Source organism: Equus caballus, chromosome 6, assembly GCF_041296265.1.
Source record: "Equus caballus isolate H_3958 breed thoroughbred chromosome 6, TB-T2T, whole genome shotgun sequence".
In the NCBI taxonomy this organism is placed as follows: Eukaryota; Metazoa; Chordata; class Mammalia; order Perissodactyla; family Equidae; genus Equus; species Equus caballus.
The window spans coordinates 91,394,929-91,414,561 of NC_091689.1; the positions used below are offsets into that span (position 1 = coordinate 91,394,929).

General features: G+C 37.2%; 1 protein-coding gene across 3 annotated transcripts in view; it reads right to left on the reverse strand.

Moving 5' to 3' along the window:
* Window positions 1-6,781: 6,781 nt before the first annotated feature.
* Window positions 6,782-19,633, reverse strand: part of TAFA2 (TAFA chemokine like family member 2) — a 417,458-nt gene continuing 404,606 nt past the window's right edge. For all 3 annotated transcript variants that reach the window (XM_005611359.4, XM_070271829.1, XM_070271828.1), the window contains one exon: window positions 6,782-8,889. In XM_005611359.4, coding sequence (XP_005611416.1) covers window positions 8,878-8,889 — 12 coding nt within the window. In that variant the 3' untranslated portion in view covers window positions 6,782-8,877. The remainder of the gene's footprint in view (window positions 8,890-19,633) is intronic.

Here is a 19,633-nt window from a genome sequence, read left to right on the forward strand (position 1 = left end):
TGTAGAAGAAGCCCAGTTGTTTTAGCTAAGATCATCTTAGATCAGCTTAGAACCAGATCCCCGCAACACATATGAGAAACCCCAAAGTCAACACTGCCTGCCTAACCACAGCTGCCAGCAGACAGAGGTGTGAGCCCGGTCAAGACAAGCAGAATCTCCCAGCTGACCCACAGACTTGGAGCACTAATTGAGGCGTAATGCTTTATGCTGCTGTGTTTGGGGGTTGTGTATTACACAGCAGTGGGTAACTGACATGTCACTCTAACAAATCTTCCCTTGATGCGTTACCACTGGACACAATAACAGGAAACCTCACTTCCAATTGAAAATCAACTTTAATACAAGATACAAACTTTTTGTTAAAGTCTTCCTTCTGTAACATGTTCAGGCATTACTGGGGGTCCTAATTATCACTACGGCCTACCCTCATCAAGACGATAGGCTTCTTTTTGGAGCATTGTCTCGTCCAGCTCTTTCCCCTTTTTACTTTCAGCGGGCTCCCTCTGAAGTGCTGCTGTGTAACCTCAGTGCTTCGTGGAATCTGTCTGAAGATTCTTAAGCTAAGTTGCTAAAAATTCAGTTTATTACCCCTCCCAGGAGGGATATCATTTGAAAAGATGGTAAAGCTTACCACTTATATTTTATTCACTGCATGGAACACAGTTCTTGGCACACAGTAGGAGCAGAAAATTTTTTTTAGTAAATTAGTGGACCTCTCGTTCTCCTCTCTGATAAAACTGCTCTCCACTTTCAAATCTGTTTCTAGTCTCTATGCCCCTCCCTAAATGTATAAACATCATTCTCCTTTACTTGGCTTGCCTTGTGAGTCTTTCTATAGGCCCATAATACTCTCTTTCCATGGTGTACAAACTAACACCCTACTATTTACTCCTACAGAGGTTAAAATCCTGCCACGTATTATTATGTGACACTGGGAAAATTGCTTAACCTCTCTGTGCCCCAGTTTTCTTATTACAAACTGGTAATAACAATAATATGTATATTATTATAAATTAAATTTTTACAATAATAGTAAATATATTTATACACTTAAAGTGCTTAGAAAGAACTCTTGGCACAGAGTAAGTACTCAAGAGATGCTAGCCATTTTTTTAGCCTGCTTATCTTCATCCAAGGATGATCCCAACAGTTCATTTTCACCCCTCTTCTGTCCGGGCTGCAGTTCACACATGGAAAAGTCTCATGTCTCTACCAATTAAATGTCCTATGTTGTGGCTTCATTCTCTTTTGAGCTCTCAGTATCCAGAAATATCTACATTTACTTCAAATAGTTTCTGCTGTCCTTGGAGATTCCAAACTGAACTCCATCCCTTGTATGCTCAGCAACGGATCCTATCTGCTTATGACGGGTGTGTGCCATTCCTTCAGCCAGAGGCCCAGAGCGTAGTTTCCCTTGGCCTCACTTTTAAATTTCTCTCTAGCTTCACCCATCTTTGTTCATTTATCCAACAGAAGAAGCATTTATTCCTCTCACACTAACCCTTCCACTTAACATTCCCCACCCCGCCTACGTCTTTCTCCTTTGTGATATTAATCTCTCTCTTCTTTTATCACTTGCTCCTTCTCCACTGACTCCTTGCACTCAGCCTGTAAACCTTTCTGGCCTCGGCTGTTGGAAAAAATATCTTCACTTAGTCCGCCACTAAGGTTACTCTCTTACCTTCCTTGCAGCCTCTTAATTCCAGAAAAACAGTGATTTCAATGTAGTGCCTCCACATTTCCTCTTCTATTTGGTATATAGACCAGCAGGCCCCAAACTCTGTTATATCACAAATGATATGATTACATTATTTTCTATCAACATGGTTTTTACACAAATGCAAAGCAAACAGAACTGTGACATCTTTCCCAATGAAAGAACCACCGTTCAGTAAATATTGACGATTCACAGATAGTGTGCTAAGCACTTTACATATATTAACTTATTGAATCTTCACAACAATCCTGTGAGGTAAATGAAGTATTTTCATTTTACAAATAAAGATACTGAGACTTAGCTAACTTCTCTCTCATTTATCTGTTTTTGATCTTGGAGTCATGAACTTTCTAAGTCTCAGTGCCCAGGTAGAAGCTGACGCTCACCGGTGTGCTAATCAACCTCAGTGATTGCTCTTTGACTCGAGGCTACCATGCTACCATGCTACCATGCTACCAACACTGCTCTGTTGAAGGCCACCGAAGACCTAAACCCCACTTACGCCTTCACTGTTCACTCCCCATTTGATTTTTCTGTGGGATTTGGTTCTGCTTATTCCTCCTATGTTATGTCTTTCCGTGTAGACCCCCCTGCCTTCATCAATTCTTTTTTTATTTTCACTCCTAGACTCTTAGCACACCTCTTCCCCTCTCCCTTGCAGTATATGTAAACATACTCTTATTTCTCCCATATTAGGACAACTGTACCTTCTTTTAATCCTGTGTCCCCTGCATAAGCACTACCTTATTTTCTTTTTCATTTCCCATTGAAAGAGAAGTCTACACGTGCTATTTCCATTTCAAATCTCTCATTCATTCTCCAGCCCACTGAAATCTCAATTCTACAATAAGCACTTCACTGAAACTGCTCTTTCCAAGCCCGACAATAATCTCTAATTACAAATCCAATAAAACCTGTTCAGTTCTTATCTGACATGACCTTTCTGAATGTTTCATTGGCACTTTAAACTCAATAGGCTTAAAAAATTAACTCATTGTCTCCAACTGCCACTCAGCTTGCTTCTCCTCCAGCTTTGTCTCTTATGTTTGACTGAATCTCAATTATCCCATTTTAGAAGGCTCAGGGCCTTCTGGAGTTCTCTTCCACGTCTCTCTTTCACTCATCCAATCATTTCACCCAACTCATCATTTCCACCTTGGCAAAATCCTTCTCTTTTTAAAAAAATTATTTTATTGAGGTCATATTAGCTTATAACATTGTGTAAACTTCAGGTATATGTTAGTATATTTCAGCTTCTGCATAGACTGCATTGTGTTCGTCACCAATGGTCTAGATTTTATTCATCACCATACATACACGCCCCTTTATCCCTTTTGCCCTCTCCCCACCCTCCTTCCCTTCTGGTAACCACCAATCTGTTCTCCTTATCTATGTGTTTGTTTATCTTCCATATGAATGAAATCATATGATGTTTGTCCTTCTCCCTCTGACTTACTTTACTTAGCATAATACTCTCAAGGTCCATCCATGTTGTTTCAAATGGCACAATTTTGTCTTCTTTATGACTGAGTAGTATTCCATTGTATATAGATAGATAGATAGACATACAGATATCTCATGTCTTCTTTATCCATTCATCCATTGACGGGCACTTGAGTTGCTTCCACTTCTTGGTGATAGTGAATAATGCCACGATGAACATAGGGGTGCATATAGCTTTATGAATTAGTGGTTTCATGTTCTTTGGATAAATATCCAGTAGTGGAATGGCTGGATCATATGGTATTTCTATTTTTAATATTTTGAGAAATCTCCATACTGTTTTCCATAGTGCTTGCACGAGTTTGCACTCCCACCAGCAGGGTATGAGGGTTCCCTTTTCTCTACATCCTCTCCAATACTTGTTATTTCTTGTCTTGTTTATTGTAGCCATTCTGACAAGTGTGACATGATATCTTATTGTAGTTTTTATTTGCATTTCCCTAATAATTAGTGATGTTGAACATCTTTTCTTATGCCTGTTGGTCATCTGTATATCTTCTTTGGAAAAATGTCTGTTCATATTGTCTGCCCACTTTTTGATCAGAGTGTTTGTTTTTGTTGTTGAGTGCTATGAGTTCTTTATATATTTTGGAAATTAATCCCTTGTTGGATATATGTTTGCAAATAGTTTCTCCCAGTTGGTGGGTTGTCCTTTTGTTTTGTTGATGGTTTCCTTTGCTGTGCAGAAGCTTTTTAGAAGTACAAATGCAGTTCCATTTGTTTATTTTTTCCTTTCTTTCCCTTGCCTGAATAGATATGGTATTCTAAAAGATAGTGCTAAGACTATTGTCACAGAGTGTCTTGCCTATGTTTTCTTTTAGCAGTTTTATGGTTTCAGATCTTACATTCAAGTCTTTAATCCATTCCTCATGGCAATTGAATAAAGACTCCTAAAATTTATACGGAACAACAGAAGACCCCAAATTGCCAAAGCAATCCTGAGAAAAAAGAAAAACGTTGGAGGTATCATACTCCTTGAATTCAAAATATACTATAAAGCTATAATAATCAAAACAGCATGATGCTGACAGAAAAACAGGCCCACAGTTCAATGGAACAGAAATGAAAGCCCAGAAATAAACCCATCTGTGGACAGTTAATCCTCGACAAAGGAGCCAAGAACATACAATGGAGAAAGGAGAGTCTCTTCAATAAATGGTGTTGGGAAAACTGGACAGCCACATGCAAAAGAATGAAAGTAGACCATTATCTTATATCATACACAAAAATTAACTAAAAATGAGTGATTCTTAACCCTGGACGTGCACTAGAATTACCCCGGGAGCTTCTTAAAAAATATTCGCGCCTAGACTCTAATCTGAGACCAATTAAGAGAATCTCAGAGAGCAAGGTCAGACATGGATAATTTTTAGGATATTAATTTCAATTGCAACTAGGATTGATATCCATTGTTTCACATTCTCCTCAGCATAATAGTACAAGCTCAGGCCCTCATTAACATTCCCCTGTATTACTTTAGTTTCTCTAATTTTTCTTTAAACCCACAATCTCTCTTCTTTAAGACTTTCAACCACATTTTTGCTAAAATCTGTAAAACGCAACTTTGGACATGCACTGCCCTGCTTACATAACTCAAAGAATAAAGTTCAGTCACTTTGTATAGTGGATTAGGACCTTCCAGAAAAATGTTTAAGACGTAGTGCATACTATTTAGTAATTTGCCATATAATGAGGAAACATATGGAAAAAATCAAAACAAATAGACACTTATAAGTCTTTTGTGTACCCACTTGCCATTGGTTAGTATAGTGCCATGCACACATAGGGCACTGGAAAAATATCTGTTGAACTGATTTTAAAGGCCATTTTTAAGGGTAAGCTTCCACTAACCCCAAAATTCAATGTAGCTAAATATGCTTGTGCCTAGTAGGAATTTAATAACTGCTAGTTAAGTGCCAGATAATTAACTGTAACGTCTACACTACTTTTCACGTCTCACTCAGTATAAGTCAAGGCAATGAAGAAGAAATCTGCTACGTCTACTTTTTCTCAAAGCATTCTATATACAAAACAAAAGAGAAGGAAAGGAAGGCAGGCAGGCAGACAGACAAACCCTTATCTTAATGAAAATAGTAATGTTCTACTCTGAGTTCTCTATGTGGGTAAGGGGAGCAGGAGATGCCCAGTATACATCCCCCCAACTTTTCAGTTTCTCCAAGCGGAGTGTCTGCCTCATTCTAATTCTCTCCAATTAAGTAAAGGAGTCAAAATGAGACAGGACTTGATGATGAAAAATACTATTTGATATCTTTGTATATATTGCTCTTATCTATGAACCGAGAAAATGATCAAAATTTTCAAAGGATCAGGGCCAACCTAGTGGCACAGCGGTTAAGTTTGCACGCTCCACTTCAGCAGCCTGGAGTTTGTTGGTCTAGATCCCGGGTGTGGAGCTACGCGCCACTTGTCAAGGCATGCTGTGGCAGGAGTCCCACATATAAAGTAGAGAAAGATGGGCACAGATGTTAGCTCAGGGCCAGTCTTCCTCAGAAAAAAGAGGAGGATTGGCAGCAGATGTTATCTCAGGTCTAATTTTCCTCAAAAGAACGAAAATAAAAAATTTTCAAAAGATCAAGTCCCATTTAATGACTGTGTTATTAGCTATTGTGTATTATCAAAAATCACAACCCAGTTGTACATCATTGTGTTGTAGCACAGGACTTGCTGAGGGAAATAAAGAACAGGTAACGCTCCCTTTTTATTTCAACCATATATGCAGATTCTCAGTAGTCTGTTAAAACTGGAAGTTTCCATTGTGTTAAGGCAATAAGAGTGTATAAAAGTAAAGCTATAGGATGTTATTCCAGAAATAGAGAACGTCAAAAAAGTTATCACAAATCAGTCACCCATTGACTCATGCTCTCAGACTCTAATCTACGTTACAACATACTGCACTGAATGTTTGCCAAGTTAATGAAAAAGGATAAGATCACACACACACAAAGTGTATGTGAAACTGGTGAAATCCAAAGAAGGTCTGTATTTGAGTTAATAGTATTGTAGCAATGTCCAGTTATTGGTGTTGTAAGATGTTATCACCGGGGGATGACAGAGCAAAGGATACACAGAAATCCCCTGTGCCATTCTCATAGCTTCTTGTGAATCTTAAACAATCTCAAAATAAAAACTATATAAAACATTTGCAAATACTAATTCACAGCCATGTTTGCTATTTGATTCATATTTTTATATATAATGAATTTCAAAGGATGAACAGTGCACTACATTTAACAATTTTCATAATAAAGTAAATTCTGCAGATTTCTAGCAAAATTATGCCAGTTGTGCTCATAGCCAAGATGTGCGCAAGTAACACAAGTGTAAATATATCTATTTCAATTGTTGCCTAGCAAAGAAGTAAATCAAATATTGGAACCTTGTGTAAATGGCAAGATTTGCCACGGAGTTTTATTAAAAGAAGATTGAAGAATGTATGTCAGCTTCCCCACGAATTCAGCAGTTTTCCTGGATAGTAACTAAAGTGCTTTTAAAATTAAACCCTGGAAAACAGATTCCCCAAATGTAACTCATGAAAGAAAGTCCATTTTATATCCCAATTTTATTCACCTTTTCTGAATAGTCACAACATTAATCTACTGGGGATAATCTAGTTAGTATATTTGAAATTCCATTTATTTTTTCTATTGATACGCATGTATTACACTTGTATATAATACAGAATTTCCAGTGTTGTTTTAAAGGATATCATTTAAAAAATGAGAAGCATGATCTATAATTTCAAACAAACCTAAGACAAATTCATAATTTCCAAAACAATATAGTTTTCCACTTTGTTCCAAAGAAATTGATATTATAATTGATGCAGAAACTTCAGCACAACTGTTTTTAAGTTCATACAGTCGAAATCATTGCAAAATCCACTCAGAGCCATCTAATTTTATGCCTAATAAATGCATAAAATGAAGGGAAGATGTCATGTCATTCCATGGACTTGTGGGGAATATAGTTTAGTTCGACGTCAAAAGTATACTTTATAAATTTAATTTTTAACAAATTTTACACTTTTATTTGTTCTGCCCAGAAAAGATTCTGGGTAATGTATTGGTCTTCGAAAGTTGTTACCAGCTTACAGACAGAAGCTCTTCAGGGTATGTCAGCCTCCATCATGCAATCAACATATACCTAATTGACCAAGTCAGTGAGTTTTAAAAAGACAACAGATGTCTACACTTTCTCTAACATAATGGAACTTCTAATAGGACAGTTTCTGAAGTTATCTTCTCGTTAGTCTAAGATGAGTAAAACACAGAAATCTCTCTCTTTACACGCCCTCAAACTATATGTTACACGATATTATTACAGAATGGCTATGCAATTGCCATTCTTCTCTCCCTCCACAAACAAAACAAAATGTAGTATAAAATTATACATTCTGTAATAACTTAGAAAAAAAAGTAGATACATGTTTAAGGCCTTTAAATATTTATAAGACTTTCCTGTAGAACTGAAAACCACAAATGTTAAAATGACTACAAAAATGTGGACAAAAACTGACCTAAGAAATTCTTTGAATGGGACAACTATAAGCAAATATTTATAAATTTCAGACCAAGAATAATGAACACTCTATCAACAGACTGAACAAACATATAAGCATTCAAACAGTCATTGAGATCGAGCAAGAGATGGTCTTTTAAAATGAGATAAAAAGGACAGTTAAAAAAAAATACTAGAAGAAATCTAAGTGAATAACTTTTTCAGGTTAAGAAGTCAGAAACCCACATGCATCCCTGGCAATTTTTGGAAACTGAAGGCAACCCAAAGACTTGACTGCTCAGTGCTGATTTCTGTGAAGGGAAAAAGTAAACAGAAAAATGAAAGAAAAAGCCCACTTTGAAAGAAAGAGTGCTCTAGAGGTACAAAATAGTATATAATGAAAATGGCAATTCAGTTCTAACTACTACCTATGTAACTGACAGAGAGCTGCAGTGGTGTTTTAGCCTTGGGGAAACATGTCAGCTTGTCTATACATTCTTATATGATTGATGTATTCAGGTAACTATTACTTGCCAACAATAATTATTATCAATGGTATATATTTCCATTCCTTTAACAAAAGCAACTTGAAGATGTTAAAACATGTAGGCTTTCAGAGCTCCAAGATTAGGTACAAATAAAATTCTCAGTCTACACCATGCCAGAGGAGAAGTTTGCAAAGGAAATGTCACTAAGCCGTGTGCAGTCCCACTAGCCAAGGAACACAGGACCCAGGAACACGCCCATGACAGAAGGCCAGGGCACTTTGGAGATTTTCAGAAACAAGAAAAGCAGTCACATCTGGAGCCAAGAGCCCAAAACGTGAGCGTCTCTGACATCTTCCATAAACACCAATCAGACAGCAACTTCAAACTCTTTTAGCAAATGCAGTTTTACAAGTTGAACACAGTTCAAATCTGATGAAATCTTCATGACGTAGAAGTTCATGTCTGACTTTTTAAAAGTCTTGATTTTCAGAAGGGGCTGATTATGAGCCATGAAATCCCTTGGAAACAACAGACTCTGGTGTGCCTCTTCGGAGTGGTATAAAAATCTTCCTTCAAGATCACCTCAGGAGTTGAGTTCCTGTGCATATGCTCAACGTAATCAGCCTCGAGGATCACTTGGTTTATCCTTGGTTAATGGGTGACCTATAAAGGAAGAAGAAAATATAACCATTTCATATCATAGCTATAATCTTTAAACTCCAAACACAATTTGGCATTAGGATAACTCAAAATGCTGACATTTGCTATATCTCACAAATTACTGAATTTTAAAGAATATCATAATCAGGTGTTTTCATCTTATTAACATATATCAATTTTTTTCTCTTTACAATATTTTTGAATCCACTTGCCTAACTAGCCAAATGACTCCAACACTGCCCAGGAAGATCTTAACCAGTGATGCTACCCGTCCAGACCCAAGGAATGATTCTGGAATCCCTGTTCTTTGCACAGCCATGATGAACATAACCCAGAGATCATAAACACATCATGCCAGGCCTCAGTGAAGAAAAGGCTTTGCTTGCAGGAATGCAATCAGACCACATCTTCACAAAAGCCCTTGGGAATTGACTCCATAAAATCCATTCTTGAAATAGTTTAAAAATTTAGTGAATATTTGACTCAATTATATTTCAGAAGAATTATTCCTAAGAACAAAAAATATTTGGGGAGGAAAACAAGGATAATACAATGTATTACCAAATCTTAAAGATGCCCAAAATTTCTCATAAAATTGATTAGAGCATTATTATTAATACTATCATAAATATTAAGGCAGATTTACACTGGATTTTCATACCTACTCAAGTCCAAAGAATGTTTGTGCACAGGAAAAAGAATGACACACAGATAGCTGGCATACTTGGTATATATATATATACCGCTATATGCAGACATGTGGAGGACAGATAAGAGAGAAAGACAGATTTCTGCTATGTCAATGAATTTCTAGTTATACGCTAACATCATGGTTCTTAGAGTTGCCTTACAGTTCTTTTCCAGCTATGGTTATTACAAAAGGTGAATTTTAAAAATTATTGTGGATACTAAGTTTTTATTCCATTAAATCATGTAGTTACTTGTTCTTTCATCAAACATTTACAAAAAGGCTGCTTTTTGTTGGCTTTGTTTTGTCTTGTTGTTGTTTGATGAACTATGAAAAAAAGAAACATTAACCAAAATAATAAAGCCAGCTCAAGGCTTTGCCACAGCTAGTCTCAAATTATACTACAAAAGGAAGATGTAAAATTCAAAAATGCATTTTCTGCACGGAAGCAACCGCCTCATTTGTGTCTCTGGTCAGCTATCCTTCCCAAAGAAAGAGACTCTGCTGTCTATTTGAAGCATCTTTCTCCCACGCACAGAGGAACTTTGGAAGGAATTGAACTGAGGATGGAAGAATGCAAACACAGGAAGGGCCTGCTGACTGCTCGAGATTCTGGGAGCAGTGGGTATCTTGGCATGGCAGCAATGTCCTTATCAACCTGTCTGCTATTCAATGGTCAGACTTCACACAAGCTCTGTGAACGGCTCCCAGTTTGAGCGTCGGTGTAAGAAGAACATAAGGGGGAAAGGCAAATATTTCTATAAATGTTAAGTCACAGATTGCTAAGGGAGATAGCTGATCATTGTGAAAAATGCAGGAACTTTATTTTATGATAAACTTTCTTGATAAACATTGATTTAACACAATCTTTGACTTCCATTGGCTGAAAAAGATCCACCTGCCTTTCCTGAAAATTCTTCTTACTAGGAAAAAAGTATGAAGCATCAAATGGGACCATATTTCCAAAACTAGTGCTTGAAATGACAGAAAAGAGAGACATTGAGAGAGAACAAATGGTTGAGCCTCACTCAGCAGGCATTCAGCCTAGGCCACTGGAGGGACATGGCGCAATGACTCCGGGAAAGCAAGTGGCGTGTCCTCTTGAGTCATATGAAGCCCAGGTCCTAAGTAACCTGTTGGAGGGAATAGTGGCTGCATTCTTGTATCTTCATTCCAAGCTAGGTATTTCCATGCCAGTTTGTGTAAAGCTGAGGAATAATTCTCTCAACTATTTATATATTAAAGCTTTGTTTTCAAATAATTTTAAAAGTAGACATCCAAATTGACAGTGCAATACCAAAGGCTTATGTACCTAGAACAAATTTTTTCTCCATCTCAGTAGAGAAAACATATACGTATTCACATAAACAATAAAAACATTTTAATATAATTATACAATCCATATCCTCAGGAATATCATAAACGTACATTTACCAGACTAAGTTTCTATTTATAAGCTAAAATAATTGCTAGAAAACCAAAACTTAAACATGGCTAAAAGAAGTAATTGTCTAAATAAGCATGGATTGAAATGCAATTAAAATGACTTTTTCTCCAATTTTACACAATATTCTAGTTTATTAATCTTAAAAATATCCTAGCACATTTTATGAGGTGAAGAGTAGGGCATAAGTTATTTCTAAAGTCAGATGAAAGTGGACAAATTATTTTAGATTTGATTTTTGTAAATTACCTGATCTGATCGGGGGCCACAGTGGTTCGGCATGTAAAGTTCTGGATTTAGGTCAAGGTGGGAGTAATACTGCTCACACTGGATGGGTCATGCAATCTCTGGGACCCTCAGTTCTCCCACATGGGAAATGGGGATAATCCTGTCCTGTTGGCCTCACAGCATCACCGTGAGGATCAAATATTACAGTGTCTATGAAAACACTGAGCTTCGTCAACTCTGAAGGACTATAAAAATAAAAGTTTTAGGGCTTTTTTTAAATGTATAAATCTTAACAAGAGAGCCACTAAAAGTAGAACAAAAGGATCACACTAACATTCAGTCAAGTTAGAGGATTACGCTTAAGGAATTCACACAAAGACTAAGGAATCACTTGCCCTTTTCAATGAAGTATAAATATGAATCTGTATCAGCACACCCCCCCTCCCGACAACCTCCAGGTTTGTACCAAATGAAAGGGCAAAACCAAAGACTTAAAAATACATCGATGATGACGCTGAATACAGTACATTATAACTAATTTTAGTCCTCTAATATATAAGATCCAAGTAACATTTTAAAATAAAATTGTCTAAAACGTAATATAAAAAAACAACCTTTTATGATTTGTATGCACATTAAATAAGGCCAAGTGACTCCAGCTTAAATCCTGGCATGCTGGTAGGGGGAAAAGAAATGCCATTTTGCCCTTTGTCGACTATAAACTGGAACTTCCCAACAAGCAAAAGTTGCTTAAGCAATATTTATACAAGCCAACATTTAAAAATTTTGCTCTCATTTAAAAATAATCTTTAATACACCAAATTAAACACGGCTTTAATTTTAGAACTTGAATATTACTCTCTTTTCACTTAAGCCGTATCTTTTCAAAGAGGCCAAATAGTAAAAGTTTTACCTTCTAAGATGGATTTTTCAGCAAGTTTTCAGTAACTAAAAGCAGGAGTTTGCAATAAAACCAATTTTACAGGATAGGAAATAGCATTTGCTACCATGAATGCACTGTCTTCTGGTTCTGAGGGCAGCAGATATAAAATACTACGTGAGGGAGAGAAATGGTCCTACAATTATGGTTCTGCCTTGAGCTTCATACGCAATAATCACTGTCTCAGTAAATTTGACTTTCCAAAGCTGTTATCATGTAAATTTTATTTGTGTGTGTGTTGCACACCAGTCAATTCGGTTCATGAAACTACTGGGCTGTTGAACACAAGCAAAATGTAATAATCATAATAATGATAATAATAATAAAAGTTTTTCTAGTCTCCAGCACAAAGCCATCTTGGTAACAATCCACCAGGATGAAGACGCTAACCTGCTAACATTCAACAAAAAGCGCTAATTCTTTAAGATGAGAGCATCCTTTATTTCTCCCAGTCCAACAAATCTATTATAGGACCCTGATTAGATTTCTCAAAAATTTATGCTAAAATCATGTCTTTTAAGTCTGTCCGCCAAATTAAATTGAGAAAATAAAACCAGGTAAATGACATATATAACATAGTTAAATTAAGTGAAGTCAACTACTTTATACACTTCTCATTTTGTATTTTAGCATTATGAAAATCCTCTGCCTATCTTCAAGTTAACATAAATTGGGCTCAAAAGGAAGGAAATGCAAGAATCTATTCTGTCCCCAAGTGTAAAAGGTGCTTTTATAAAGTTCTTAAAATCGTTATCTTCGTAGAGTCTATAATTTCTCTTCTCCCTCTTCAAGTCATGCTGACGGGGTTATCAGTGGGAGACAATATATTATGGTGAGAAGAATAATGACAAATAGTGTGGGCTCTGTAGGCAGACTTCCTGGGTTCAAATCTCTGCCTTATCACTTCCTACCACTGTGGGGTTGGATGAATTATTTAAACCCCCTGAGCCTTAGTGTCCCCCGTGTAATATGAGAATGGTCTTATTATCAGCTTCCATACGTTTCCTATTGTGATTAAATCAGATAATCCTTGCAAAGCATCTGTCCGGGAAGATGCTTTTTAAATTTTAGCGTGTGATAGCAATAGTAATTCCCAAACAAGACACAAAAGGGGATACACAGGATATCTACTGGAGGGGGCATTACTGCTTATTTCTCTACTTACTACTTCTATTGACTTACTCAAAGGTAATTTCCTGTCTTATAATAACTGATTTTGCAACTGTTTCTTTCCATATTCTTTTTTTTTTGGTGAGGAAGATTGGTCCTGAGCTAACATCTGTTGCCAGTCTTCCTCTTTTTGCTTAGAGAAGATTGGCCCTGAGCTAATATCTGTGCCAATCTCCCTCTGTTTTATGTGGGATGCTGCCACAGCATGGCTTGACGAGCGGTGCTAGGTCCTCGCCCAAGATCTGAACCTGCAAACCCCAGGCCACAGAGGCAGAGCGCACAAACTTAACCACTACACCACCAGCCTGGTCCCTCTTTTCATATTCTTGTTAATCACAAAAATCATATCTCAAGAATGGAGCACCAGTGGCTCAGCCAACTTTGGGAGAGAGGTTGTCTTTTCAGACGAGGTGATAGGGAGTAGTGGTTTAAAAGGATGGACCCTGCAGTCAGGCTGCCTAGCAGATTCAAGGCTCAGTGCTGCTGCTGACTCAGTGTGTGACCTTGAGGAAAGCAGGCACAATGTCAGTACCTAGACCACAGGCTGTATGAGCTGAGGAGCAGATAAGTAAGAGTCCAGTGCTTCGAACAGTGTCAGAAACATCATGAACCCCATGCAAGCGGTAACTATGGTTATTCAGATATGTGCACATTTCTAGGCATCTGGATGCGTTGAATTCCTAGGTTTTGCCCCTGATTATTTCCGAGCATACATTACTTCACATAATCTTCATAGTCTTCACAGGCACATAATTCTGTCCCTTTTAATTCTTTGTCTTTCTAATGGACCAGCCGCCATCAGACTTTGCATGCAGAACAAATATTTAGGAAAGTAGCACCATACTTTAACCATCTAGGCTTGAAAAATAAATGTGGTATAAATATGCCAAAACAAAATGTAGATTGGTAAATTTCCTTATTCATTACTGATGGTTCCTCTGATGTTGTTTTTGAGTTCCATTCTCTATCCCAGATTATTTTTTTGAATCTCAGTTGTTCAGTTGGCCGGTACGCATAAATTTGCAAAGTCACTGCCAAGTTTCCAGAGCATCAAAGTGAATCTTATATCATATTAGCTTAATTCACAAAACAGCATATTCTCTTCTCCAGCGTGGTCATTAAAATCTCGTGATGAGGAGCTACTGAACAATGTTTATATTCTCGTGAATATAAAATGAGTCACACACGATAGAAGAGACAATGCATTATGAACACGACAAACCAATTTCTTTTTTTACAAAAAGAGTTAAATTTTCACTAAAATACCCAGTTATTATAGAAACATTTATTTTTGGACTGATAAATATTCTTTATTTAGACAATCGGAAGGCAAGGAAGCTGAGGCAATATTTCCGAAAGGAGGTGGCAGGTTTAAATGCAGCCCCTGGCCGCTCCTTATAATACACCTGCTTAAAAACATCACAAATGAGTGCCATTTCAAACTAACATCCTAATAAAGAAACTTAACTTATACAATAAAGGTAAAAGGAAGAATAGAATATCTTAATAATCTTAAATGCTGATTTGAGTGAACTTTTCCTTGCTTAGAATATAATTGCTGCTTCACTGCAAATGTACTTTTTTTAATGTAGCTCTTACAAGTACACGAATTAAGATCTTGCTTCCCTTTTTGTGTACTAAATGTGCAATTAAAACATCATTACTCAGCAGGAGCAGATTTTCTCATTTAAGCTAGAGAAAAGCTGCCATTGAGTTGGTCGTAACTGTACATGAATGCACTTGTCCTGTCTTAAAGTGCCTCCTACAATGACGTGTCACAAAATGAAAGACACCTGTCAGTCTGAGATAATCATGGAGGAGCAAGCTGCCCAGACAGCTCTAAGTCTAGATAAGCGCACTGACATAGGAAGCGCCTTCATCAACATACCCACCTACATAAAAATTTCAGCCTATTATTTTACTTTCATGGCAATGGAGGTGATTCCTCTAGCCCTGGAAACTGTTGGCTTTTCATACCCCAGTTTAATTTTTTCCTTCCTAAGAACGGCTGGTGATGGATTGTCCTGAATGTTTATTTTAACATTTGAGACACCTAAGCCCATCTGTTTCATACTTCGACTCAGGTCAACGTCTCCACTAAACGACCTTGTTATCTGTTTTATGAATTCCCAAAAAATTTAACAGCCTTGGGTGATTGGAAACATAGTCATTTCAAATGACAGAGCGTTTCTGTAGGTCATTGATTATATTTAGGCGTAACTCAGGGGGGCCCAGGGTGGAAGCAGAAAATGGCATGTGAGCTTCCTGGACTTCTAGAGAGAACCAAAGCACCAGCCATGACTGAGGAGAGGTGGCCTTATTCTGATCGAGTTTTATACCAGTGTTACTACCTGCTGGTTTTCGAACTTTGAACAAGTCACTTAAAAATCTCTGAATCTCCAGGGTTGGTATCTGCTAAGCGAGTCGGGTGGGACTCAGTGAGCTTCTAATTCCCTTCTATCCCCAAACTACTATGACTGTTATTAAGCACTAATTCCAACTAGGATAAAACTTCGTCCCGATTACCTAAATTCATCAGCGGTATAACCACTGCGTAGACTTCGTTTTTCTAAAAAGCCTACTCATTATATTAGAATGCAGAACTAGTGAGCTTTTACCACAAATACAACATCTGTCTATGGCTTTCAGCTTCCTGTGCTGCACAAATGAAGATCTCGACTGGAAATGAATCTTTTGAACAGATGGGCCTGCACTATTTCTTGGAAGTTTGAAAGCTGTACAGTGCGCCTGCCATGGACTCCTCTGTGTGACTCAGGAGAGCAGCTGACAGTTCGCATTGCCATCTACGCATATCCATCACTCAGAGCAGACTGACTGATTCTCTCTGAATGACGTTCACTGTTAGTAAAACAAAATATTCCCTGATCTCTCTTTGGGTTGTTAGTAAATTCCTTTGGGACATTAACAAAATTTAAGACTTTCCTTATCCTGCTCCTGGCCCCTTCCACACACACCTTCTGTTTATTCCAGGTGGAAAATGACCAAAACATTAAGATAATTTTGAAAGACAACAGCATAATGAGACTCAGTTATGTTCCTCCCAGAAAGACTAATTTTGAACGCTTTGACAAAACCTGAATAGATTTTTAAGATATTATTCTATATACCAGCATAGTTCACATAGTTTTAGAGACAGTTGAGATTTTGAACTCAATTGGAAGGTACTTTACTTGCTAAATTTGATATTAGGTTCATTTTTTTAGACTCATCTCTCATGGGTAAAGGAGTAATTTGAACTGATAGATTCTATCCACTTTCTATCATAAAGACTTACTTTAAAAGTTTAAGTCTGGTAAAGTATCACACTCCTCAAGAATTTCAGCCTCACTACATATAAAGGCTAGCAGAGCAAGCAGTAAAAATTGTGCTTAAAAGATGAATTTAACGTAAGTGGAGTTTTGGGAGAAGAAGGGCTGAGAGTTGGAAGAAAGTCACGTTAGTAGCCTGGAGATTACTAAGAAAGCAACATTTTCTCTTAGCTTCCTGGTTGGTTTGAGTTACAAATACAAATGGCTCTTAGTAACCACCTTTCCTTGAGACACCTGTCTGAAGGAAGAGTATGTTGCTGTCACTTTGAAAAGAACTTGGGGTGACTTATGGGAGGACAAAGCCAGTACCATGCCTGAAGTAGCACATGCTCTCTCTTCTCCATCCCTATCTTTTTCCATAAAAGAAAGTTTAGAGATGATCATTCCATATGTGGTAGATCTTTGAAAAAAAATTCCCTACCTGTAAGTTGCAAAACTAGAATCCGTTTTCTGAAGGACAGGGCAACATAGTCAGGGATGTTTAGTATGTGGGGTGCTTTGCTTTTTTTCCTTCTCCTTCCCAGACACATTCTTTTCTGGGTGTTTTGTTTTGTTTTTTTAATAATAGTTACCATTCAGTAGTCTCAAATTCCCAAAGTTGATCGAAATATGAATCTTTAACTGTAGTTATTGCTAAATGCTTCAATGCTGGTATGAGACAGCTGATTCAATTATGGGGCAATTTAAATACATAAAGAATGGACCATTAGGTAAGAACACAATCTTCATTTGGTTTATGGAGATTAAGTGAAAGCCTGATGGCTCAGTACTTTCCATGCTAATTTCCAAATTAATAGGCAGGCTGAACACTGACAGAGGTTCACTAATACACCCAGGGTTTTGAATTATCCATTTCCTGTTCTTGGGAAAACAATATGTCAACTGCAGGGCCATTGTAGGTGACAATGTTAGGTTCACCAATAATGACATATTGGCTATCTGTGGCCAATTTGTGGGCCTCATATCTGTTCAGAGAATGATGCTTCCCCTTTTTTATAAAAGATAATTCAACGCCTTTCTTTACTGACCAATGAGGAAATTCTTTGCCTTCTGATCCCTAAAGCTGGACCAAGCGCATCTTTCCCCCTGAAATCAGGGGCACCTGGAATGCTAATGGTAACTATAAGAAAGAGTAGGCTACAGTCAATCCTGTAACACCAAGTACACACCTGCTGCTCTGTGAGAAACAAACCGAGACGAGAGCTCATTTCTGGAGTTGTTTTGAATCTTTACTCCTCAACGAAACTTCTGTCCCTTCCTTAGAATCCGACCAACGCTAGGATTCGCCACACTAGTGCTCCAGCGTGGAGCCAGAATATTTTTTGAATGTGGAAAAATCAACAATTGTCATCAGGCACAGCAGAAACCTCTTTCTACTTCTCCATTCGAACTTGAAGAGTTTTACACGTTTACCTAAGGAACAAACACACGTGAGGTACTCCACTGCTCAAGAGATTATTACCGAGAGCAAACCTGGGAGAAAGGGAGCATTTCGACAAGTGTATAACTTCCTTCACCTCCATAAAGGCTCACAATGGGGACAGTTTTACCTCTCTCCTAGAGGATTATAAATTCTTAGAATGTTTTTTTATTTCAGAGAAGCACATACCCATAAAGGGCACCTAAAATAAACAGCTTTTACAAGAAATTGATACAAGGATAGTAAGCATTTCTTGTGAATATTTTGGGAATCATTCTGCACAAACTTAAGAAAAAAGTTCATTAAAATCAAGGGAGAAAGTACACAGAAATCAACAATCAATCATTTTAACATAAAAAGGTAAAAGAACTGTAGAAATAATATTATTTTAGTAATATTCAACTAGAATTAAAAGATTTATATTTGCAGTCTTAACCATTCATAGGCTTGTCTGAACCTCCATGTCTACAGTAATTTGCTGAAGCATGAACCTGAATTATACATACTTTAATGCTGATAAATGGGGCCAGTCATTTAACCAATGTACGAGTCCGGCCTCCATGGGTATTCCCTTCTCAAGCCAGCTTTGTTGTTCCCTACTCATCAATTGTGCAATCCTTACTAACAGTCTGAATGGGATCCATGACATTTTTCAGTTGTCATTTAAGACATTTTATAGCCATAGACTTTTCAAAAGTTTTCTTTATAATCTCTCTTTCCCAAAGTACTCCAGAAAAATAAAATATGTCCTATTTGAGTTCCAAATATTTAAATAATTTAATATTTCAGAGTATAACATATTTATAATAATAATAATCATATGGAGGAGTCACTAGGAATTTAGAATCAGATAACAGGGTCTTGGTAACATGAATCAAAAGTAAAGTAAAACATGTCTTACATAAATTTGAGAGCTCAGGATCATTAAAACCAATAGCAGAAAAACCCCTAATCATAATATAAAAAGATATTTCCCAATTTTGAAGAGAATTTTGTCTTTGAGCAATAAGAACAGACCGTTTTTCTATAACACTGCTAACCTTGGCCTCTCTGTACCTAACCAGAAAACCTAAGACTAAAATGATGGGCGGAGGAAGAGAAGAACTTTTGACTTCTGGTCACTGTAATTACTTGACTTTTTCCAGATACATCAGAGCCAACACAGTCATGAAGTGGAGCAGTGCCATGTCTTGCCATGGACACGTGTGACTGAAGACAAAGGATAAAGCTGGAGAAAATTTAGAGGAGCTTCATATCCTTTAGAAAAAGCAAAGAGCAGATGGAGAAATATAGCACTTAACACTTCCAGTCCGCCATTTTCTTCACATTGTCCAAAAACACGGAAAGTAAGTCTTTCGGAGAATGTTCCTCAATTTCATATAGCCCCACTGAATATTTTTAGAATGATAACATAAATTTTCTCATATGTTTTTATCTAATCAACTTCTAGACTCAGTCCTCTTTTTAATCTGTTCCCTACTGTCTGTCCCACTATCACTATCTTAACTGAGGCCTTTATTCCATCTGG